This window comes from Cyanistes caeruleus, chromosome Z (genome assembly GCF_971803275.1).
Source record: "Cyanistes caeruleus chromosome Z, bCyaCae1.hap1.1, whole genome shotgun sequence".
NCBI classification, from domain to species: Eukaryota; Metazoa; Chordata; class Aves; order Passeriformes; family Paridae; genus Cyanistes; species Cyanistes caeruleus.
This window is the reverse complement of record NC_141732.1, coordinates 19,549,374-19,574,788: the sequence shown is the minus strand read 5'-3', so window position 1 is coordinate 19,574,788 and position 25,415 is coordinate 19,549,374. Positions and strand designations below refer to the sequence as shown.

General features: G+C 39.5%; 1 protein-coding gene across 2 annotated transcripts in view; it reads left to right on the top strand.

The window, feature by feature from the left end:
- PCSK5 (proprotein convertase subtilisin/kexin type 5) overlaps nucleotides 1-25,415 on the top strand; it is a 230,250-nt gene that overhangs the window by 178,296 nt on the left and 26,539 nt on the right. For both annotated transcript variants that reach the window (XM_086868934.1, XM_086868935.1), the window contains exons 21-25: nucleotides 6,508-6,610; nucleotides 13,820-13,956; nucleotides 15,874-16,071; nucleotides 16,410-16,478; nucleotides 25,338-25,380. In XM_086868934.1, the coding sequence (XP_086725060.1) occupies nucleotides 6,508-6,610; nucleotides 13,820-13,956; nucleotides 15,874-16,071; nucleotides 16,410-16,478; nucleotides 25,338-25,380 (550 nt within the window). The remainder of the gene's footprint in view (nucleotides 1-6,507; nucleotides 6,611-13,819; nucleotides 13,957-15,873; nucleotides 16,072-16,409; nucleotides 16,479-25,337; nucleotides 25,381-25,415) is intronic.

Below are 25,415 nucleotides of genomic sequence, written 5' to 3'. Positions count from 1 at the left end.
ACTCATTAAAAGATTTCATTTCATCTGCTCCTTGATTCCAAGGATGTATTTGTATCTTCATGGAAAGCTTCTTTCAGGCTTTAATATTCCTTCATCTCTGCAAATTAAACAAGAATTGCATTTAATTAATAGGACAAATCTATGTTGTTACATCCTGGGACAATGGTTGGCCTGCTGAAATCTGCCCAGTTATCAGCAGATCTCTGTTCATAGCCTGATTAAGTTGAAGATGTCCAGTATGAACAGCCCGTGCAGGAGTTTCTCAGCTTAAGATGGATGACACCACTGAAATACTGCTCTGAAGCATCCAGCTCTTCCCACTTCAGATTTATGTCTGTTCAAATCAGACTGCAGAAATCCTGCAGCAGTCAAGGAAGGTTCTGTGTATGCAAAGTATGTACTCCTTGCTTTATAATGGAGGAGAGAGACACACTGTTGTTACCTTGGTTGCCTCTGATGTGTGTTTTCCTCTGGCACCAAAAGATTCTATCTCTAATGTACTCCATGTGCTAGTAACATCAGCTTTACTCAAAGCATACTGCATTTGGTTTTTGTATTTCACAAGCAACTACCTAGCTTTCCAAAGCAGTACCATCAGTACTGTGTGATAATTTTCAGTCAGGTTTTAGTGTTTCTGTTCCACTGCCCTTTAGAAGATTCTCAGCTACTGATTTTTATGAAGAATGGGAAGCTTGAAAACAATTAACAGGAAAATTTCCCACGGCAAAGCTCAAGAATGGAGGGGCTGAGCATAATTTTTTTTTCCGTTGTGAGTCCAAAATTTTGAGAGTGCTATGGTATTTCTCTGTACTTCAACAAGTGAGAAGGGTACAGACCAAAGCTTTATTGATACAGATCCACGAAGATTGTTCTATTTCCCTTCCTCCTTTCAGGAAAGGTGAATTTCAGGCAATAGGTGAGCAGCAGAACACCTTGCCAGACTCTGATTTAGGTGCTTACACAGTCAAGAGGAGAAATCATGAACCCAGCCAGCTCATGCTTCCAGGAATCCACATAATTAGTACGAATGGAGTTTTAAAACAAGTATTTTAAACGCCTAAAAAATTAGTGGAAATGGAAATTTAAAGGTGATTTTTTTTAAAAAAAAATCTTTCTGGGGACTGTTTATAGCCACTAAGTACTGCTGAGGGCTCTGGCTCTTAAATGGGTTTCCAACAACAATTGTATTAATACCATGTAGAAATGGGGAGAGAAGTACATCTTGTAAAGGGAAGAGAAAATCCCTTTGTGCTAGAAATAAATAAGGCAGCTTTGGCTAATGTGAATGTTTTTATTCTGCAGGGAAAAGCATAGAGGCCCGTGTAAGACAGTGGAGACTGATAAAGGCAATTTCCTCACTCCTGACTGTCATGATTACAGCTGACCTGAGTCTCTCTGTGTGATCTCACCTAATCCTGCAACAAAGGGGCCTTTCATCCTAAAATCATTATATCACACTCAGCACACAGCTATTCAGGGAAGAGATGTTCAATCCTTTTCAAGGTTCTGCTTTGCCCCTTGGCACAAGGGGGAGATTTAGTGACTTGGGAATCAATATCCTATTTTCAGCCTTCTCATTTGTCATTGCCTAGAGCACTTTTGAAAAGAAGACTTCCAAGCCTGAAACCTTCTCATCATCTCAAATCATAATACCCAAAAGTTTCGTCCCTTCTGCACATCCGAATAGGGAGACAGAAATTTGGACATTGTGTAACTAGCAGGAGCCCTAAAACCAAAACTAGCCAAATAATTGGAAACCAGATGCAAGTTTTGTACAATTGCCAAATCTGAGGGCAAAGGAAATGTCTTCATCTTGAAAATGTTACAACATGGACATTATGGCAAGTTTTCTTTCAGGGAGCTATAATCTATCAAACGCTGAGACCCTGGGCTAAGCAGAGGAGTAACTTTAAAAAGAACCTTCAGAGTGAATTTGCATGGATTTTTATATGCAAGTTAGTTTTAGCTATCTGCTTAAGTTTTATGAATAAATGTTTCTTCAGAGAACTCAGGGAGCTGATCCCACAAGCCAGACAAAATAAAATGTATCACAGCCAAACATGAGAAAAATCAGAGAGCTCCCTAAGATCAACTTATTTCAGTTCTCCCAGCTGATGGATGTAAAGCAATTCATTTATCTGCTTTGTCAAACCTTTATAACCCATAAGATTACATACAAAGAATCCAAGTATGAAATCCATATCCATATTTCCATGAAAAATTTAAGGAAAAACCATTGTGGCAATGTTATAGACAATAAAGAGCATTTTAAATTAGATGAAGTGATATTTCGATCAAACAAAGTGGGGAAATAACATGACTTGCAGTGACTAAGTCTCATGGTGGGACTACAAGAGAAAAGGATTTATGACAGGCAGCACGTGAAGGTCTGCACCTCCATGCATAACTGACAAGGATATTCACATCCTCATCTCACTGATCTCCCAAATTATCCTGTGCTGTCAATAAATGGCTTTGGAAAGCACGAGAGAGATGGTGACAAGGTAAAGGTACACTGATGCTGCTTATGCAAAGACATGGAATGACTTGGCAACTATGACAAATGCTCCAGGCTGGGACTCAGGAGAGACAGGTTCTAGTTTGCTGTTGTAAACTAATTTGATTATACTATTGCAACTCAGGTTTCTACTTCCTTAATGGAAAGAATAGTTCTTACCTCACTTTAAAATGCATCATATGAACTGATGGGAACTGAGCATTAAGGTTAGGGATTTTGTATGGAGTTAAAGGCACAACATGAAACCTGGTGTAGCCCAAATAGGGAGTTAAATATTTCTAACTATGGACACAAAAATAATATATTAGAATCTTCCTATAATGAGGGATCAAGTGTGTTAAGGTATTGTTATTCCTACAGTATGTCCTTTTCTTTGCAACAATGTGACAAATGTTTTTAAACAAGGTAACAACATAGCAGAATTAACATGATAATGAATGATAAATATGGGATGATCCAAAGTAACTGATGATCATTGCCTGATTGAAAGCTACGTGAAGACACATTACTGAGAGTATTCCTCTATTAAAAGTATGTTTGACAGATAAAGATTTCTAATACAGAAAATAAGGATTGAGGCTTTGGCAGCCTGTATTTATCTAGCGAGATTTGTAGAGAAATACATTGCTCACAAGGAATTCTGGCAGATGGTTGAACTGCCCTGTGGAATAGTTTAAAAGTCTTCTTTTTTGAAGTTCAATGTCAACTCTTTGAATATCCACCAAAAACTATTTTGTTAACATATTGTATCTACAGTTCTAGATGTGATTTGCAATTCAGAGGGCCAAACATGTATTTTCTGGTGCACATTCTTATAATAGCATTCAATAAAATGCTTCAGTTCCCAGCCACAGAACTTGTCTTCCTGGCACTATTCCAAACACAGCTGAAACAAATTATGCCACTTCCAATGAAAGGCATAACAGAGAAATAACTAAAACCTTTAAAAACTTAAGTATTTTTGCTATGTGTGAATGCATAGCTGGGATCTGTGAATTAGTTGCTTAGGTCCAGTGGATAGGCACACAAGATAAGCATACAGGTAATGTAGGCAAGCAAAGTAAAGGAGAAACAGATAAGTTTTCTAATATGCATCACAAAACAACACCAGAGAAGCAATTATGTAATAAATTCACCCTGACAGATTTCCCGGTGATGTAAACCAAATAGAATAAAACACTCAAGCATCAGACCTGCAACAGGAAGTGTTTTCTGATTCTGCATTTTTTCGTGGTTATACTACTGCCCAAATACATATGTATGTGTAGGGGGAGGGGGGGGGTTGTATGTATATCTATATAAATTGTCCTAGTTTCAGCCAGGACAAAGTTAATTTTTTATACCACCTGGGGAGGGGCATGGCCAGACCCTTATGTTATTGGATACCATCTCACATCGCTTTCAAGGAGCAAGCAAAGGGACTTGCTGTCTCTTTCCAGTGGTGAGAGAAAGGGTTGAGGGAAAAACAGTCCAGTATTGTTTTATTTTCCATGTAAAGAATTTCAACTTTTTCTTATTAACATCATAGCTGTTATTGTTTTATTATCTCATTGGTGTTTCCAGTAAATTGTTTGTATCTCAGCCTGTGATTTTCACCTTTTTGTGCCTCTAATTTTCAGCTCCCTCCCCGGACAGGAAAGGTGGGGGGGAAAGAGTGGGGGAAGGGAAGCAATTGAGTGACGTCTGGTTTAGGTGAGTCTCACTGAGGTCACAGAATTGGGGAGTACTCTTCCTAAACCATGACAAAATTATATATTAAAATCTCATAAAGCATATAAGAATGTGGGATTCCATGGTACATCCTCTGGATACGTATGAAAAAGGGTCAAAAGGCTTACATTAACCAAATATGTCAATGGCCTGAAGGCCACATTATTTTGTTTTTAGAAGGTGAGAATTATTAATATTTGGTATTATGATAGATATGCATCAATACAACTTATTAGTTGCATTGCTAACAATACTTGTTATCTGAGTAACATCTTGAAAAGTTTAGAATTCTACTTAGAATTATATGTCAAACAGCTTTTCTAATGTTTTTAGTTTTAGTCTGTTACAAAGTAATTACTCATAAAAATGCAGTGTTGCAGTTCAGAAAAGCTGCACCAGTTCCATGGTGTCAGTTTACACAGTTCAAGGTTTGGCCTTTATAGGGGGATTACATAAATGCATGGAAATAGATACATAGATATGTAGAGATACAGCTTTGGATCTGTACAAATTGCCCTTTGGATAATGAGAACTGTAAAAATGTGTGAATGTGTACGCATTCACAGATTTTTGTTTCCCTGATTTCATCAGGAGGCTCTTCATTTGCTCCCAGTCTAAACTTTTTTCCAGCTAGAACTGGTCCCAGAACAACCTTGGAGGAGCATTGTCTTCATGGTTTGTGTGGTTCTGTCTCTGGCATTTGGCTTGTCTTTTACCTTTACCCTCTCTTTAGAAGATGCACAAAACATTACAAAACAAATATTAAATCTCTGCCTACATTTTGGGTACCCCAGGTTTCACCCAGAGCTGGCTAGATGTTCTAATAAGTTTGCCTTTATAACTATACTGTTCCCATCCCCTTAGTGTGAAGTACAATCCTAGCTCATATCTCATACTAGAGGTTTCAACTATTATAAAATTTTATAAACTATTGTAAATTTTTTAATATCGTTTAATATGTAAAACCACAACTGTTAAAAATACAGCAGACAGAGAAGATAATTTTTAAGAGTTCTGGAAAATTTTTCCTCCCTATGTTGCTTTAAATTAATGTAAGTGGTTGCTTGTACAGTGCCTTTGCTCTTCAAATGTAAGGAATTTACTGCAAGTGGGAGCCAAACCCGAGTCATTCCATATTTGTGCTTTGATGCCTAAAGTTCATTATATTTTCCAGATTTTCCAGCGTCAATGCAAGTGGGAAGAGTTGCTTGATATTGAATACCCATAGAAACTGCAGGTTTATTGTGTTATATAGGACTTCTTGCTCAGCCTCTTCCATTACTCAAGAATGAAGGAGCAGCCAATTCCTTAAATATATAGATTCAGTTATAATAAATTTTCCCAAAACAAACTGACATAAAAGACCCAATCTTGAGCTTTATAAAATTCTGTGATAAATCAATTTATTGTTCCTAAATGATGCTGCACACAGCAAATCTCTGCCCTAAGAGTTATTAGGCATGCAGCTTACCAGTTTGTACCAGTGTTTTAACTAATATTCAGTAAAACAAAAAGAGGCAAACTTTGCACTTCAGCAGCATAGCAGTACTAGTGTATTCATGATCTGGAAATGTTTATATCTTTATCTCAGTTTTAAGATAGAAATCCATATAATACAATTTTTTTTTTTAAAGTCCAAACATGCACCTTTGCACCAAATTTCAATCCAGCCAAAATGAAAGCCTAGGTGCTTCAGGAAGGTAGTCTTCCACCAGCAGCCTGGGAGGGGGACAAAATATGCTATAGCTAGAGGTTTGGGAAGCACCAATGGGTCTCGTGTTGATGGAAGCTTGCTAAAGTCCATCTGCTCATATCCACATCCATGACAGCAAACCCTTTATGCTGCAGTTTGCAATCGAGCTCAAAAGACATTATATAATGAATACTCCTCAGCAGCACCAATTTTGATGTAACTCATGAAACTTAGGAGTCTCATTACTTCAACTGGTGCAAAATAAATTCACAAAAACAAAAAAAAACACCCCAAAACTCTTTTTCAAATTCACATAGAAAAGAAAAATTAATAAACAAACAGGTCTGATTATCCTGGTTCTCCAGGGGACCCAGTACTTCTTTTCCTGATGCCTGAGGGAAAAGTGCTCTTTTAAGTAGTTAAAAATAGATCCAATTCCTCTTCATCATTATGTTTTCCAACCTGGAAAGTTTGGTGGTGCTTTTTCATCTTTTTTCTGCTTTTTTGGGGTTTTTTTGGGTTTTTTGTTTGTTTTTCTAATTGTAAGAAGATTGATCTGAAATAAACCATTTTTTTTTTCTACCAGGGGAATATCTTGATGATTCCCAAGAATGCCAGTTGTGTGAAATATCCTGTCAGAAATGCATTGGACCTGAGTCAGACAACTGCATCAGCTGCCCACTCACAAGGTAATTGTCTCCTAGCACAGTGCAGTACAAAGATCTCATCATCTGGAGAAGTGGCTGTGTTGTGCTTAGCAGAGACTACCGAAGCAAGAAGTGTCTAGGGTAAAAAAAAACAAACAGGGGACTTGAAAAAACAATTTTTACATAAACAAAATGACTGGCTACATGATCAGTTATTGTTTAGCATGATTCCCACAGATAAAGAAAAATTCCTTTATATATGTAAAATGGACTTTCATTCAATGTCATCCTTTCTAAATCAAAATTGCTGGAATCATAATTTTAACAGCAAGAATCTGGGGCATCTGTAGCTCAACACATCTATGAGGATTGGCTCAAGGCATGAGTATAGCCTGAGATAGCCTGAGACCTATTTTGGGAGGTATTCATAGCACCTAAAGATCATTCCCTCACTGATGTGTTATGGGTTAGGCCAATATTTCTAACGTGCCGTGAGGGTTGAACAGAACTAGAAAGAAGCTTTTGCACAGGACTTTGCAAATCAGAGGTCTATGTTTAGGTCATGTTACACCTATTCCAGGAGACTACTGGTTTTGGACACATGTCCAGCCCATAGCTGTATTCTCACACAAGTAACTCTGGTTCTGTTGCACTGGATTGTGTTGCAACCAGCTGACATTTCCACTGGTATGAAAACAGGATCAGATCCTCTTAGGCAAGGAAAGAAAATCCCGAAGCAATTCTGCAGTTTGCCATGAAAATACCTATTATATGACTATGCCAATGAAAGGCATACCAGGAGCAATGGAATCCAATCAATTTTGTAGGTGAGGAAGCATTATTAAATTCTGTTACATCAGAAATGAGAGAAGAGGGAATCTGGGCAGACTTTTGGACTGTGGAGTGGATTTTTCCCATTCACAATGTAATTTAAATTAGATTGTCTGTTCCTTCCTCACAAGCTTACATTGTGAGCTGTACATACAAAGAAGTAACCAAACACAATAATGCTGAATTACCAAGGTACTGGCAGTAATGAGGTCTTTTGTAAGGATGCTGTTCTAACCGCAGTGATAAGTTCTCTAAAAATTCTGAATTTTGGTTTCTAAATAAAGTTTCTGAATTTCAGAATAAAATTTCTGAGACCCTTCTGTGCATTATGAGAGATGCTAGGAAAAGTCATATTAAATGGGACAGTCTATAGTGCTGAGATCTGACCAGGTGTTTCCCATTAGGGGAAACATAACAAAAGAAAAATGTACTTTACCACTTTGAGAGCTGCTTGTAAGGATGGCTGTCATTAGAGCTAGCACATGTAGCTAAACTCAGTAATATTTGCATGCCATATAAGCACAGTCCAGCTACCTCCAGTACCTCTGTCACATTTCTCCTTCTCTTTCAGAATAAATCTGAAAATGATCATAGCAGCCAAAATTTATGAGGACATATTGCAGATATTAAATAATGCAATTGGCTGTCTACAAGAAAATAGGCACTGTCTTAATATTATGGAGAGCCTTTTGTTGTCTAGGTGTACTCAAAGTCTGTACTAATGGCCAAAATGGTTCTCAGCTTCTCTAGAAACTGAATCCCAAATCCTCAGATAGCAAAGTGGTCAAAGCAGTTAAGAGCAGAAGATTGCAGCCTTTCCTTTCTCATTGTCTTAGGAGGGAAAACACAGTTGAAATCTAGCCAACTTGTTTTGCGTTCTTTTAGTAGTCTATGAAAGATGCATGAATTGATGCATTTCTATTTTTCTCCCAAGCAGATTAAAACACTAGACATTAAGCAGCAGTGAAAAATGGACCATAAATTTTCATCACATAAAATGATTCTTTAAGTAAATGCTTAATTATCCAGCAAAAGGAGATAATTCAGCAGCCTGATGCCTATGTACTTATGGACGACATATGTCCTGGTTCCAGCCAGGATGGAGTTAATTTTTGCAGTAGACAGGAGGGGCATGGCTAGGACTGGGAAGTTACTCTATGCTACTTGATCTTATTTCCAGGGGTGGGGGAAAGGATCCCTTTACAGTCATGGATATGACCATGGCATGGTCAGGTATTGTTGTGGGTCCCATGGTAAAGAGGTGAGTGCTGGCATGTGAATCATTCTTCTGCTGCACACTCTGCTGTTGGCATTCTTGCTGATACTCCTCATTTTCTTTTTTCATTGCTGTTTCCAGTAAACTCTTCTTATTTCAACCCATGCTCTTTATCTTTCCTGCCTCCAATTCTCCTCTCCATCCCACCTCAGGGGACACAGATGGGAGAAAGAGTAAGAAGCATGTGGTTTGGAGTGTTCTGGTGGGATCACGAAATTGGGGAATTCCACTGCTAAACCACAACGGTCTTGTTTGGCACCCAGTGTGGGGCATGAAGGGTTGAGATAAGCATTTGTGTAGTTTGTGGATGTGGTACCTGACCCTGTGTGTGCCTCCATATATGTTCTATATGTTCTGTTTTAGGATGTAAGTTTCAGCTTCTGTATATGCAATGTTCTGTTTCAGAACAAGGAGGAGGATCAGGATTTCTCTCTTGGTGTACTGTGTGATAGCAGCTTATGAGATAATAAGATCAAGGGAAGTGAGGGATGTCTGGGATGTGTATCCAATGTTGCACTTCTTCCCTTATCTCAGGGATAAGGGATCCCAAACTACTTTTGGGAATACATTAATAATCCTGTCCAGCCTGTGGGAGAACAAGAGTGGATGATTTTCCCCATCTTTTCACCCCCCGTTTCTCCTTCAGACAAGTTGTGAGAATTTTTTATTTCCTTTGGATATTAAAGAATGCATGTCCTTATAGCTGTGTCCAGTACACCTCCTTGGTGCGGTCTGTACCACACTAAGGGTCAAGAAGGAGATTTCTGGAAAGGTCATTCAAAGATCTGCCCTGAGTGTGGTAGATTTGAGTGGCATAGAATATTGGAGAAAATGGCACTATCTGGGGGGAGATCCTCTGCTCTAGTGGTTTGGAAGCTCACCCCTGAATGACTACAACTTATTGCAGTGTGCTGGACCCTGGCTGCTCTTTACTGGTCACAGGTCAACGCTAGGCAATGCCCTCGGGGAAAGGAGAAGGAAATCAAACCAACCAGCACCATGGCCACTCAAATTGCAGCTGAAACAGAGGAACAACACATGCAGGTAGCAGCTGCCCCTATACTATATAGAAGAAGAAATACAAGATCAATTCAGATTGCTCCATGATGATGAAGAGGAGGCAGGGCCTTGTGAAAAGATTGTCCAGGGCTTTGGACAGATTTTAAAGTCTCAAGAAAGTTAGAGTGCTATGCGCCACCAACACAGACCAGAGTCTCTGCTACTGGGAGCAAGTACCCCACTGCATGGAAGAGACAGTACACACAGTGAAGTAACATGTGTTTTTCCCTGTGTGACTACAGAGAAGACATGAGGAAGTGGGATGGAAAACCTACCTCTGCCCTGGCAACATGGGTACCTGAGCTGAGAGGAAGAACAACCATCACAGGAAATTCTTTAGGGATAAATGCCACTCCAGTTTCCACTGGACAAGTACTCAGACAGAACAGGAGAGCTGATGTTACTTCCAATCCTCTTGAAGTTCTCCAGTTCATATTTACAAGAAGCAAGTAATGAGTACTATGACCAGGTCTGCAGGGGCTCTGCCTCCAGCCCGGGGCAGGAAGAGGACAGTCAGATCTATTGGACTGTGTGCATCCCATGGCCTGGCATATCAGACCCATGAGAGTGTAAAGTTTTACTTGACCTCAGAGCACACGATGTACTCTGATGCCATCAAGATATATAGGGGCAGAATCCATCTCTGTTTCTGGGGTGACAGGGCGATCCCAACACATGACTGTTGTGGAAGCTGAAGTGAACCCAACAGGGAATGAATAACAAAAACACCCCATTGTGACTGGCCCAGAGGCCTTGTGCACTCTTGGCAGAGATTACCTCAGGAGAGGGTATTTCAAGGACCCCAAAAGCCATTGTTGGGCTTTTGGGATAGATGATGAGGAGGCAGAGGAAGTTAAAGAGCTTCACACCTTGCCTGTTCTCTCAGAGGACCCTTCTGCCATGGGACTCTTGGAGGTAGAATAAAAACATCACTACCACAGCAGTCACCATCGATGACAGCACGCCAGGCAGGACTCTGTGACACCCATCCTTGAGGTGATTCCTGAACTGGAGAGCTGGGGAGTGGCCAGCAAGACTCACTCACTCTTTAATGGCCCTGTGTGGCCAGTGTGTAAGTCCAGTGGAGAGTGGAGACTGACAACAGACTGTCATGGCCTGAAGGAAGTCACACCACCACTGAGTGCTGCTGTGCCGGACATGCTGGAACTTCAGTACAAACTGGAGTCCAAGGCAGCAGCGTGCTGCCACCATCAATATTAAAAAGGTGTTTTTCTCCTTTCCTTCAGCAGACTAGTTCAAGCCACAGTTTGCTGGAGGGGCATTTGGTACACCTGGAGATGCTCACCCCAAGGGTGAAAACACAGTCACTGTTTGCCATGGGTTGACCCAAACGGCACTAGAAAAGACAGAGACTCCACAACATGTGCAATACATTGATAACATCCTTCTTATCTGGGGGGAAACACAGCAGAAGAAACTTAGAGAACTGAGAGAAGGTAGTTCAGATAATCCCAAAGGCTTTACCTTAAAACAAGCTAAGGCAAAGGGAAGTCCCAAGAAATTCAATTTTTAGGAGCCAAATGATGAGAGGGACATTGTCAGGTTCAAATGGGTGTGGTCAAGAAAATAGCAGCTATGTCCACACAAAACAGCAAGAAAACCCCATGAGCTTCCCCCAAGTCTATGGAGTTTTGGAGTAGACATATTCCAGATTACAGTCAGACTGTAAATCCTCTCTATCATGCAACAGGAAAGAAGAATGATTTTTAGAGGGGTCCTGAACAGCGACAAGCTTTTGAGCAAATTAAACAAGAGATTGTTTATGCAGAGGCTCCTGAGCCAGTCAGGACAGAACAGGTTGTAAAAGTGTGCTCCACACTGTAGCCAGGAATAATGGTCATTCCTGGAGTCTGGCAGACAGATTCAGAGGAGAGTAGAGAGAGGACAGCCGGGGTTCTGGAGTCAGGGACACAATGGATCTGAAGCCTGCTGCACCCCAGCTGAGAAGGACATACTGACAGCTTATGAAGGAGTTTGAGCTGTTTTAGAAGTGTCTGGCACCAAAGCAGCTCCTCTTGGTACTCTGACTGTCAGCAAATGGCTGGATGTCCAAAGAGAAAGTCCCTTCCACACATCCACTGATGCTACACGGAATAGATGGATTGTACCAATCACACAGTGAGCTCAAATGGGAAACCACAATTGCCCAGGGATCTTGTAAGCCATTGTGAACTGGTCCAAAGATGAAAACTTCATCATCATCAGAGGAGGAGGAGGAGGAGGAGAAAGTGACAGGTTGAAGATGTCCCACCATATAATTGGCTGAAAGAAAATGAAAAGTAATATTCTCTCTTTACTGATGGTTCCTGCCGCACTGCAGGCAGACATTGAAAATGGAAAGCTGCTATAGGAGCTCTACACAGCAAGTCACAGAAGATATTGATAAGATATTTGATATCATGTCAAATTGCAGAGCTGAAAGCAATCCAGATGGCTTTAGATGTTGTTGAATGGCAGAAATGGCCAGCACTCTCTCTGCCTTTACACTGACTCAATGAATGGTAGCAAGCTGCCTGTGGAGGTGGTAGGACCTATGGAAAAAGACCAATTGCCAGCACAAGTAAAAAGCAAAGGCCACATGGTTAATTAACACCCAAGGCTCTGCCAGTTGAGCTTTCCCTGCCCAAACAAAACCCCACGTACTGCATAATGGAATAAAGTCTCTGTGGTGCATATGAGGAATGTTATAGAAGACACGCTGAATTAGTCCTGCCTTAAGCAAAGGTAAACCCATCTGTGGGACCTGGTGGACTGGTGGGTGAAGTAGAGGGCCAGGGAAAATCAATGCATTACTCAAGGGGATTTGATTTCCTGTGTAAGAACAGTTTGTAGTGTTGAACTGTATAATATTTGTTGCTGAATGACACTACAGACACAGAGAGTATTCCATAACTACCATGGACCATGAGTACAGCCAGTTCCAAGTACACCAGTTGTGAGCTCCTGACGCAGCAACCAGCTGACAGCACACCAGCCTTCCTGCCCTGAAAGATTTCTAGGATGGGTGGAACCCACAGTCCTGGACTAAATGAACTTAACAGACGTCTTGGAGGGACAGCCACTGACTATGGAAATCACACCTGTGCTTGTGTACACACGTGTGTGTGTGTGTGTAACTGGAAGGTGTAGTATCTGGGCAAGACACAGATGATACAGAGATGAATCCTGTCCTGGCTTCAGCCAGGATAGAGTTAATTTCCACAGTAGTCAGGAGAGGCAGGGCTAGGACTTGGAAGTTATTCTATACTGCCTCACTGCTAGTTCCAGGGGTGGGGGAAGGGGTCCCTTTCTGGCGTGGCGCAGTCAGGTGTTGTCAGGGGTTCCCTGTGGCGCACTTGTGAGCACTGGCATGAGAATTGTTCAGCTGTTGTACGCTTTGGAATTCATATTCTTGCTGTTACTGCTCATTTTCTTACTTCTTTGATGTTTCCAGTAAATTGCTCTTATCTCAGTCTGTGATCTTTACATTTTGTACACCTAATTCTCCTCTCCATGCCCAGCAGAGGAGGGGGAGGGAGGACAGGCAGTTGAGCATAGTTTGGAGTGCTTCAGTGGGAAAACTAAATTGGTAACTGCCATTCCTAAGTCACAACAACGTGTAAGTCTAAAATACAGCTCCTAAAGGCCAATATTCAGATAGCTGTTTGACTCCATGTACAAGATTGTATTACTGAAGCCATAGTACTTTTTAAAAGCAGTCCTAAAAATAAAACAGATGGGTTATTCCCTCACAGACATAGACAAAGTACTACTTTCCTTTTAGCAGACACATGGGACCATTGTCAGAGATTGTGATATAGGGACATCTAGGTAAAGAACCAAAAGGTAATTTTTCTCAGAAAAATATTTCAGAGGAAAAATCATCTTTGAAGTCTAAGATTCACATTCAAAACATTTTTCATATAGTAAATACTATGAATAAGATCAGGAAAACAAAGTCTTGAAGTTCAAAGACTTGTAAATAGAGTGAGAGAAGAATTTATTGAGTTTCTTTTTAGTTTCCTTTAGATTTAAAGAACAAGTAGTAGTTATATTTGTAATTATGTCTCTGTCTTCTTTAAAAGAGTCTTTGATGATGGCTGCTGTGTTATGCAATGCCCCAGAGGAAAGTTTGAATTCAGACAGCAGTGTCACTTGTGCCATCATACCTGCCTGGACTGCAGTGGAAGTGAACCTAATAAATGCACCACTTGTGGAACAGGTAAGTAAGATTTCCTTTTGCCAGCTTTTTCCCCTCCATTGGCCTCCAAATTCCCTTTTCCCTCAGCTCTCAGGGCCAGTTGTTAGATTCAATAAAATGAGTAGTGGTTTTACTACCAATCTGCATCATAATCTTCTGGTGACTCTGGAGGGAATTGGAACTCAATTTTCTTTTCTTTTTAAGTACAAGAAAACACAGCTCTGTATTGTCCTTTCAACTTAATGCATTTCCCTTGGTGTTTTTTCAATAGGAGCTATGTTAACAGAAACAGAAACAAGAAAAAACAAAAAAGGAGGGGGGACAGAAAACCTACATAGTCTGCTTCTGGAAAAGAAAGCTTCATACATGCTTCCCCCACCCACTGCACAGGATGTGCTATACTGAAATGGGGCCAGTTTGCTTAAGCAGGCAGGGAGCCAGGCTATTTTCCTAAGCATCTCTCTGGGAAAGGCTAAGAAACAAGCATGGTGGGTTCCACTGGAGATTGCTGTGTCCCTACAGCTGAACAAACAGGGTTTGCAAAGAGAAGCTTATCACCAACACACATTTTTATAGATCTTAGGTTGAGGGGAAAGCTAATGTAGCTAATTTTGTGGAAATTCCAAAAGGCCACTCTTCTCCTTTTGAAATTCTGATTTAAAAAATATTTCCTATTTTCTCTGTAACATCTGATGAGCAAAAACCTGAGGCCATCACCTGCAAGTATGTGCAACTAGTCTGAACTGTCCTTGGAAAAGTGTGTTTAAGATCTACTTTATAATAATGAGTAATATTTTATGAGCTGTCTTCTGAGGTTCACAATGGATTCACAGCCTTTTCATTTCAGCTGCTACTTCCATTTCAGTCTTAATCACAAAGGTACAGATTTTATTTAGTAATTAGTGTCTAGACTACAAGCGAACACTAGTATGGCTGCATTAATTAGTCATACTGATGATGAGATTGACTTTCTTTCTTTGGGGAATGTGACTCAGTAGATGAAGTTTTCAAATGGTACTTCAGGTCTACCATGAGAGCAAGTTTGTATAATTTCTCCCCAAAGTCTCTCCCTTATGGAGGACAGCAAGATATATTTCTGTATTTCTATGACTCAAGAAATTAAGACACTGATGAAACTCACACCCTTAGGAGGCAGAAAAATTAAAGAATTGCACATGAAAAGTAAAATAAATAAAATTCAACTTCTGCTTTGGCGCAGTACCATTGCCTATTATAGCTGCTTTCTCTGCATTTTCAAAAATAAATTCTGATAAGCAAATCCTTGCTCTGCCAGTTAAGGCAATGAGATACACTTAGCACAGTTATATGTGTAATTTATACTGTGGGGTAAGTGATTAGAAAACTCCCCATGTTGCAGCACATGGCACATGAAGTTATATGTGTTTTCACAGGCTTGACTCAGAAGGATTTGGAGCAGGGGACCTCCCAGTTCTCATACATTAGAGACTGCTTGTGCTTTCATAGCTAATAGCTGCACATCTGCTATTTAAATTCAAATCTAGATGAATCCACTGAGATGAGGATTACAGTTTAATCTTCATGGGACACAGATTGACTCTTTCCAAAGGTGAAGCAGGCCACTTTGCTTTCCTAGTAATAATTGTACATCTGCGTGTACAATGTGTTACAAATACTTGTTTGTCCTCTGCAAGAGAATTCAGAGATGGATATATTTTTTTTTTTATTGGATTGATGGATATAAAGAGTTGATTGCTAGCATGACATTTTATATGCCATAAATCTCCAGGAATGTGAAAAGTTTGAGGTACTGAAACTTTTATACATCTCATCTGGTGTAAAACTGCAAAATCTAGCAGTCAGTGTCTCTACTGCAGCACTGGAACCTCATAAGGCTCTTTCTTATACCCCAAATGCCCTCTGTGGCTGACAGTTTTTTCCCATTTGTTTGCCACACAGACAGAAGAGGGGTGGAACGCTTCCTGTATCATGGGGAATGCAGGGACAACTGTCCTCCAGGTCACTACCACTTGGAGCATACCTGTGTGCCCTGCCCTGGCCACTGTGAGGTGTGCCAGAACTCCAGCCACTGCAAAAGATGTTTCAGAGGCTACTACCTTACTCAAAACGTGTGTCAGAAGCATAGTTGTAGAGAAGGTAAGCATCTTTCAGTAGGAGATAACAAATGCTCTATTCAATTTGTTACAGAAATCTGCTTAAGTATATTAAAAAATATTTTGAAATACACAGTCACACCTGACCCTGAGGTCTTTTAAGTTCCAGCTCTGATCCTCTTCTAGTATCATGTTATTGTAAAGTAAAAGTATTTTACTCAAATTGAGCGTGTTATGCAAAAAACAAATGAGAAAACAAGTTTCCATGAGTCTTTCTCTTTTTTTAATTTGTGTCAAGTTCATTTCCAAGAACCTTGCTGAGTGATTCCAAATGTTGCATTTTCAAGAATTAACCCAAAACTGATGGTTTGCAAAACACAGGTGAAGTTGAAGATCCTGACTCTGGAGACTGCATACCATGTTCAGATGGATGCCACAATTGCAAACAGGGTAAGCATTCTCTTAATCAACTTTATTGTTATACTTAAGGTAGGGAAAATTTAGTTCCACTCAGTCTTGTCATTAGCTTAATGCATGCTGCTGAGAAATTAGTCATTGGTGCAGGTGGCTTCTCACCCACTAAATTATACTCCATACCATATTTATTTTTAAAATAAATTTCTTAAATGTATATTCAGCATAAATAAGAATAATTTTATACTAATTTAATTATTAAAACTTGCAGCATTTTTATTTTTTTCTGTTTGAATGCCACACTCAGGCTGAAATATTTACTGACTTTCTGAAGCTGTTAAGCTTTTATCAGACACAGATTTTTACTGTAGATGTTCAAATTTTCTATGCCTCAAAACAGATCACTACCCTGTGCTTTTTCTTCAAGGATATAGACATAAGGACAATCTTTAAATTTCATTCAAGAGCAAGTTATTGCAATAATAATGCTACTGCTCAAAAAAAATCCTTGTTTACATTTCAAGGTTGGTGCAGGCTAACCCATCCATCCATCCATCCATCCATCCATCCATCCATCCATCCAAAGTGCAGTTCATTTGGCATTCCTGTGAAATAGAAAAGAAAGGAAATAGGCTGAGTTGCAAATGCAACCAGAAGTGTTAAATAAAAAGTGGGGGTTGAGAGTTAGGAGGAATCTCAGCTTCCACATCACAAAGTACTTGCCATGCTTCCAGCTTCCCTGCAGTTTCAGGGGGTTCTCCTGCTACCTGAATATCCAGAGAAAGTGAGACTGGAAAGACTAAGAAGCAGCAAGTGCAGAGTGTGCAGTCATGGGTGACCACTTAGAGTCCCATGGGAGTGTGTTAGAGGGGTGTGGTGCTCTCCTCCAGGCAAGCATGGATTCTCCTTTGTCATGTTCCAGAAGTCAAAACCTTGGATGTAAAATTATGGCCTTTTCCACAAAAAAAGTATCTCTCACATTCAGGGTTGCCACCCATTGTTGAGACACTTTCTGGATTTGAGTTACCAGTTCTGCAAAACTTAGAACAGCACAGTATGGGCATGCCATTGCAACTCTAAACCACAACTGTCTGTCCAGCTCTTTTTCTGGCTACACTAACTGGAATACCTAACTTACTGTAAGGGTTTTCATCAGATAATTCCTTCTTTCTGCCAGTTGTCTGATCTAATATGAGATACCATAAAAAAATATCCTGTGATGTTGGTGACCAGCCATTCCATGTGAATTCTGTCAAGCCTAAGGCTTTCCTCTGTGACTACAACTGCCCCTGTCAACATTGCTGAATGAAGAGATGGTTTTAACATGGTTGCAACCTCACTGTGATCTCCCTTTGTATGGAGTGTTATCCAGGTTCATGGCAGCTGCCTGCTTGGTTGAGAGGAGCAGAAGTTAAGGGAGAGTGTTTCAACACTTAGCTTTATTGGTGCTGTCAGATGTTACTTCCCCATACTATTATTTTCTGTGGTTTTTACAATGATTGTGAATTCAAATTATTTATTTTTCTTCTGAAACTATGTAGTGGCAATTGGTGTTTTGAATTAGAGAGAAATGTAGTATGTATGAATAGAAACATTTTTTAAGAAATAGTAATTTCAAGTGACTCAGAGTTTGTTATGAACATAATAGGCATATTTAAGGAGACTGGAAGGCTGTTCATGGTCAGCTGGCATACAAAAAAAGGGGCTGCACTCATTTGCCTTTTTTTCTGGGAGGATCTCTGGTGTCCTAAATATTAATAATCCATAACATTCAGTAGATACTTTCAACTTCTTGCACTCAAAGTTCTGATGTAAAAGAGGGCTTTTAAGAGCTTCAGGATGGACACATTAGTTTTCACTGCTGTGTAAAGTCAGAAGTATTAAGATTCCAGAGTTTATTTATAGGCATTCTATTAAGGAAAGTCTTGAGTGCTCATGATGCATATATTACTGAGAGTCAGAGGTTGGTTTGCTGTTAGTTCTACTTGGAGAAGAAGAATAGTAGTGGCCTAAAAGCACAGTCCCAAGCAAATTTTGGAAACTATGATGTATTCTTGAAATAAGGCAGAGCCTGTAAGCTTCAACTTCAAATAAGTCAGGTAGCTATGGTAGATACCTCTATCTACCTATATTATATGGGAGATATTTGCTTGTATTTTCAGTCTTAACATACAGTGAGTTTTCAGGCATATTAACAACTTCATTTATAGATAAGTACAATAATGGCTTTCTCATGTCTAATCAGAAAGCTGATGTATTCAGAAACTTTTGTAAAAAATCCCTTAAAAGCAAAAACTTCAATGCCTGTCTCTTACAAGTTCATTATTTTCCAGGCCCTAGAGAAATTACACAGCCATAAAAATAATTTAAAATACTAAAATTTTGAGGTGAGAAAATAAGGAATATCCTACATTTAGTTTCACGTCTTCATATTATTTCTATAGATTCCCTTTTAAAATTAAGTGGATGCTAGAGTGTCTTGCAGTCTCTTTGTCCTCTCTTCCCGTTAACACAATTGAATAATTTATTCTAAGAACTGTAGAGAAGGTATAGGAAAAGTTCAATGGTATGAACTTTTCAGGTAAAAGTACAGTGGAGAAAAAAAGGAATGTAGTAATCATAGCAATTGGAATAAAAATTTATATAGTTCACATATTGAAAACTAGTTATTCATATGTACAACTGCAAATATATTTTGTGTGTATTTAATGATCCTCAGCTGACTGAAGACCATTCTCTCATAGAAAATCATTCAGCACCTGCTCATTCTGAAGGGCTTTAAAGTCCTTCGGTGTAAACTCTAAGAAGTAAAAATAATTAACTTCTTCAGTTTAGTCTGAGCTCAGGTTCACTTACTTCTATTTATTTTAAATTCTAAACATTCTAAACCAGGAGTAGCAAAATGCAAATGTTTCTCCTACTGTCTACAAATTACAAAGATTATGATTATGATTTTTCGCTTGTAGACAGAAGTCTGGTTTTTAGGAGGGGTATATAATCATATTAAGATAACTGAACTGCCTGTTTTCCTACTAGCCTGAAAGAGTTTTGCTCAAAAAAATCATTCCCACAAGGCACCAAATAATAGATTAAACCATCATCTGCAGTCTTGGGCAATGTTGTTCCTGCTTTGCACAGACAAGAAAATTAGTAAGATTTGATTCCTCCTGGCATGATTCCATGTGCCAGCAGAATAGAGCAAGTCTGCATGGGCACTTTCTCTTTTTGATCAGTAGTGACACTACATCCAGGTGAAGACAGAGGTATCACACTTTTATTTACATTTTGCATACCATATTAGGCATTTCAGAGAAGAAAGTAAAACCCACACAGTAAGTAACACTGCAGGTTGTTCTTCACCAAGTGTGAGGATATTAAAGTAGATAGTATTTGTTTGTAAGACCTTCTGGAATCCTCAAGGAATCTAGTCAAATCTGTTTGGTTTCCTCCAAGTTTGGGGTGGATTTTGTTTGAAGGCAGCAGGGTGGCAATCTATCTTTACTGTATCAACAGTGAAAATCAAAAAGCACAGATAGGAGCTCTGAGAAGAGACTTAATCAATGACAGGTAAGTCTATGTTGTTAAAGTACAAATGATGTTTTCTTTTAAATTCAGGTAATTATTTTGTTTCTGTTTCACTTCATTAATTCAGAGGCCAGTCATATTTTAAGTGTTTTAAGTGATGTAAAGAATCTTTAATGCTCACAGGCACCATTCTGCCTGCAAACACTAATGAGTCCTGCAGTATGCTGATAGTAACATTGCCTTAGAAAGCACTAATCCCCAGAAAATCTATAGCTTTGTATACACAGTGTCCAAACAATGGCTGTGCACATTTGGGTTCACCTCCCCACTTTGTCCTGCCCACGTGCTCTGGGGTGCGTTTGGCTCTGCTCGATGCCACACGAGCCAGATCGGCATCCTAGTACACAACTTCCCATGAGACCTGCAAGGCAGACTCTCACACAGGCAAAAGCCAAGGCATAAGGGTAACTTCAGTACTGATGTTTAAATTCTCAAAAACTTCTAATATATCCCTGTTTCTGTGCAAGCAAACACAAGCACAGTATTGGACAGACAAAGTGTCTAAGAAAGTGCTGGATACAAGTCCACACAGCCAAGATAATCTTTATGATACCTCATACCTTTGGTACCTCAGCTCTTATAACCAAATTTTGGACATGCTGAGTTACTTTTTAGAGCAGTAATGATTGCTCTCTCTGATGCAGAAAGATGGAAGCTGCAGTTCCTCATTACCTTTGACCACCAGGTTTTGATTAAATTTTAATGTCTTTTTTTCTGGTGGGTGCCAGTAAACATCATGAAATCTACAAAATTAAATCCAGTTTCCTCAACAAAAGGAGCTTTTGAAAAAATAAAGTTCTTCTGAAAAAAACAGTAAGGAAGAGGATTTTCTTTATGCCATTGCAGCATTTGCCTTCCCCTTCTCAATGTGAGTTCACTTACTCACATATATAGATAACAGCAGGATAGCATTCATATTTTCTCCAGACTTTTAAAACCATAATGAATTTCAAGCACTTTCTTCAAAGTCAAACCTTCCGTTTTAGAAAGCCTGTGGCTATAAGCCAGCACTCAGAACAATAGAAAAAATAAGGTAAAACTTTGGATTCTGAGCCACTTAAAGTAATTATTCAAAGAGAATTTCAGAGTCAATAAAATGTAAGAACATAAAAATCTTGGCTCCTATTTCTTATATTTAAAATACAACATGTGGACTAGTGTTTTCCCAAATAATTTCAGCTCTCTCACCAATCATACAATTTACATATGCCCTTTTGCACTTTCTTAATGAACAGACACCAAATTTAGCTACCTTTCAAGGTGATAAGTGATAAACTTCTCTGATACACCATATCTACTGGCCTGCATATATACATTTCACAGGCAGAAATTGCCACACCATTAACTAATAATGCTAAGTAAATAGAAGCTCTTAGTTCATTGAGGAGGTAAATGTTTGCAGCACATGGAGCTCACACAGATCATTGATAAATTCATAGGATTCAATGGAGGATGGTCTTCCTCTCAGAAGTGATTGTGTAAGCCAGGCATCCTCTCAATTTGCAGTGCCAGTCTTCCCAAGGAGCCACACTTCCCTGACCCAGCTCTTAATTACTTGTGGGTTCTCTCCCACTCACCCAATTTGTGAAGTTAAAACCTCTTATGTTATGAATAGTTCTTATTCCTACAGAATACCTCATCTCCATGCAGCAAAATACAATATATACCAACTTTCAATCCATCCAAATTTCTACAGTGAGCACTATGATATGGCTTTGCAACCTTTGCACTAGGACAGTTTTCAAAGGCTAACACTGAGAGTAAAGTACTCCTCAGTAGGGCGCAGAGTTATAACACTTTTCTTTTTCAAAGACACCTTACAAAAGAAATTAATAGTGAGAAAACCCAAGGAGCCATGTCCCTGAAATAAAGGCCTGCTAAAGAGGCATTTAGGCCTAAGTGTGGCATTTAGCCTCTTTGATCTAGCAAGGTAAAGCCTGAGCCACTCTCAAAGGTCAGAAAGAACCTGTTTAGTTTGGTTGGCGTTACAAGGTCTGTGTGAAAAACATAAATCTATAAAGGCTGAAAGTGAGAATAAAAAATACAAAAATTATCAACAAGATGCATTATACAGATGGAATGGAGAAACAGAGTTTGTAAGGCTGTGGGAGTGAGAAGAAAAGTGTCTGGAGAATATTTAAGGAAGTCTGAGGCAGCTGAAAGAGCAGCACTGTGAACATACCTAGGCTTACAGATATGGATTTATCATTACATGATAAATGAGTGAAAACTGAACTGGTTCCCATAGCAACTTAAGAAAGAGAAAGAAAAACTTCATTTCTTCAAACTACCCCTGATGATGAATAGACTTTGGCTTTCAAGAGAAAATTATGATAAGGATAGTTTTTTATCTCAGAGTAAATCTTCCGCAAGAGGTTGGTCTTGCAGAAGGGGTTTTAGATTTGCAGATAATAAGACTTTTTTCTACAAGCTTCTGTGGTGATAATATGCAAACTGTGTAGAAAAAAATGCCCAGTGAGTTTTGAAAATCAGTTTCTCTGATTTTCAGTCCTGACATTTCAATGTAGGCAGAACATTACATTAGAGTATGTTGTCTTTCCAAGAGGATAGGTAAAAAAGAATTTCCTTGCACATTGAAGGTACAAGGTGCATGTACTGAAAAAACTTTCTTTCTTTGATTTTTTTATTTTTCTGAGATAGAAAAAACTACTTCCTGTGTAAAATCCAGGCTTGGGAAAAAACACTAGAAAAGCTTAAGATACAAGACCGAACCTTGAGTTCTGCAAGAATATTCCAGATTTTAGTTTAAAGTTCTCCACAGAAATAACAGCATGGAAGAAAACTACTGGATCAGACCAGAAATTCACCTAGCTCAGAAGCCACTGACTAAACATACCCCTGAAATTACATATACAAATAAAGCTTGTATTTTCTTCAACAATTTGCAGTTCAGAAGCTTCATGAATCAAAACAGTCAAGAAATGTTAACTACTGAATCTTTCTGCTGGAATTACTGAAGAAAACATACATTAAAACAAATATAATCTAAACCATCTGCAGACCAGGCCTTCTTTTCAGGGATGTTTGCTGCCTCCTTGGGGCCCAAGTCAGGGATCTCACCAAAAAATAAAGATTAACAGAGCCTTCAAAATACTGCCCACTAGTGCTTTCACAGGGGTACCAGTGATATTTCAACAAGAAGCTCAAGGTTAATGAAAAGAGAATTTAGGACACTGGAAATAGCGAGTGCCAGATCCTGTGCTTTGGCCACAATAACCCCATGAAGCTGAGAGAGTTGGAATTGTTTAATCTGGAGAAGAGGATGCTCAGGGGGAACTTCTGAATTCTCACCAGTTGTGTGAAAGGGCGTTGTAGCCAGGTGCAGATTGACCTCTTAGCCAGCTATCAATAGGATGAAAAGACGTGGTCTTTGTCTGCTCATGGGGAGGTTTAGGTTGGATGTTGGGAAGAATTTCTTCAGAGAAATGGTGGTTAGACCTAATGGACTACCCAGGGAGGTGGTAGAGTCACTGTCCCTGCAAGTGTTTGTGGAAAGACTGGACATGGCACCTAGTGCCATGGACTAGTTGACAGGGTGTTAGGTAAAAAGTTGGACTCACTTATCTCAGAGGTCTTTTCCAAACTCATTGACTCCATGATTCCTTGATTCAGTTGAGAAGGTGGTGTTCTCTTCAATTCTTCCAGAAATGAAGAGCATAGTCTCTCATAGCAGTCTTCTGGACAAAACTTCCAGCACAGAGCTGGATAAACACATCATGGGGTGGGTGAGCAACCAGCTCACAGGTCAGGAACAAAGGGTGACAGTGAATGGGGTGACATCAGACTGGTGACCTGTCACCAGTGGGGGTTCCCCAGGGCTGCATCTTAGCCCTGTGCTCTTCAGCATCTTCATTAACAACCTGCATGCAGGGCTGGGAGGGATACTAAGCAAGTTCACAAATGATACAAAACTGGGAGGAGTTGTTGAATTCATCAAAGGGAGGTCCTGCAGAGAGACCTCGGCAAACTAGACAACTGGGCAATCACCAACCATGTGAAGTTCAACAATGGAAAGCTCTGCACTGGTGCAGCCTCTCCTTGAGGACTGTGTGCAGTTTGGGCACAATAATATAAAAAATACATTAAGCTATTAGAAAACACCCAAAGGAGGGCCACAAGGATGGTGAGGGATCTGGAGGGGAGGCTTTATGAGGAGCAGCTGAAGTCACTTAGTTTATTCAGGCTAAAGAAAAGGATACTGAGGGGAGACTTGTCTACAGGCTACAGCTTCTTCATGAGGAGGAAGGTCAGACATTGACCTCTTCTCTGTGGTGACCAGTAACCAGTGACAGCCCAATGGACTGAAATCGTGTCAGGAAAGGTTTAGGTTTGATATTAGGAAAAGTCTCTTCACCCAGAGAGTGGTTGGTCACTGGAACAGGCTCCCCACGGCAGTGGTCACAGCACCAAACCTGACAGAGTTCAGGAAGTGCTTGCACAACATCTCAGGCACATGGTGTGACTCTTGGGAATGGTGCAGTGCCAGGAGTTGGACTCAATGACCATTCTGGGTCCCTTCAAATTTTGAATATTCTGTGATTCTGTGATTCTCTTTATAAATGCATTCACCCAGGTTGTTTAGCTTCCTTCCATTCTTCTGTGGGTAGAAGACAATAGAAGAAAGGTTATTTAAAAAAATTCCTCACTTTTGGAGCCAAATCCATATTTTTAAGAGGTTTAAAAGTTGCATAACACTTTTTCTGTTTATTCAACAATTTTTTTGAATACAAAAATTAGTTTTCTGGTGGGAAAGTTTACCCAATGGACTTGCACCACAACCAACTCTCCAAATATATAAATGGTCTTGTCTAGCTCAGGATTTTGAAATTTAAACTGATTACTTAGATGTCTGAAAAGTATGCTTTTAGAGGTGTCAAAAGTTTTTAAATTATCTTTGCAACAAATAAAGGCATATGATGAAATTATTGTGCCAGGTAAGTCACAGTCTCCTTTTAACAATTCATTTGACCCAATCTGAGGCCCTGTGAAGGTTCTCCTTTTCAGATCATCAGTTCCTAAGTACTTAGCTCCTTCCAGGTACCTGGATTATGATGAGGACTAAAAAGTCACAGGTTACTATGAAAATACATAGTGGAATACATGATTGTGGAAGATTTCATCTCAAAATAAAGGTGAAGAGAGATTCAAAGACAATGATGTTCTTTTTCCAGCTGTAATCATTTTACTTTAAGAAATATGAACATAAAATTGGGTAGCAGAAGTTCTTTTTGGCATTCTGGTTTTTACTCTGAAAATTATTTTAAAATAATTTTATATCTTTAATTTCAGATGATCCAAGAATCTGTATAACATGCCTTCAAAACTATTACATGTAAGTATAGCTGTATATAACTAGGTTTTCATGAC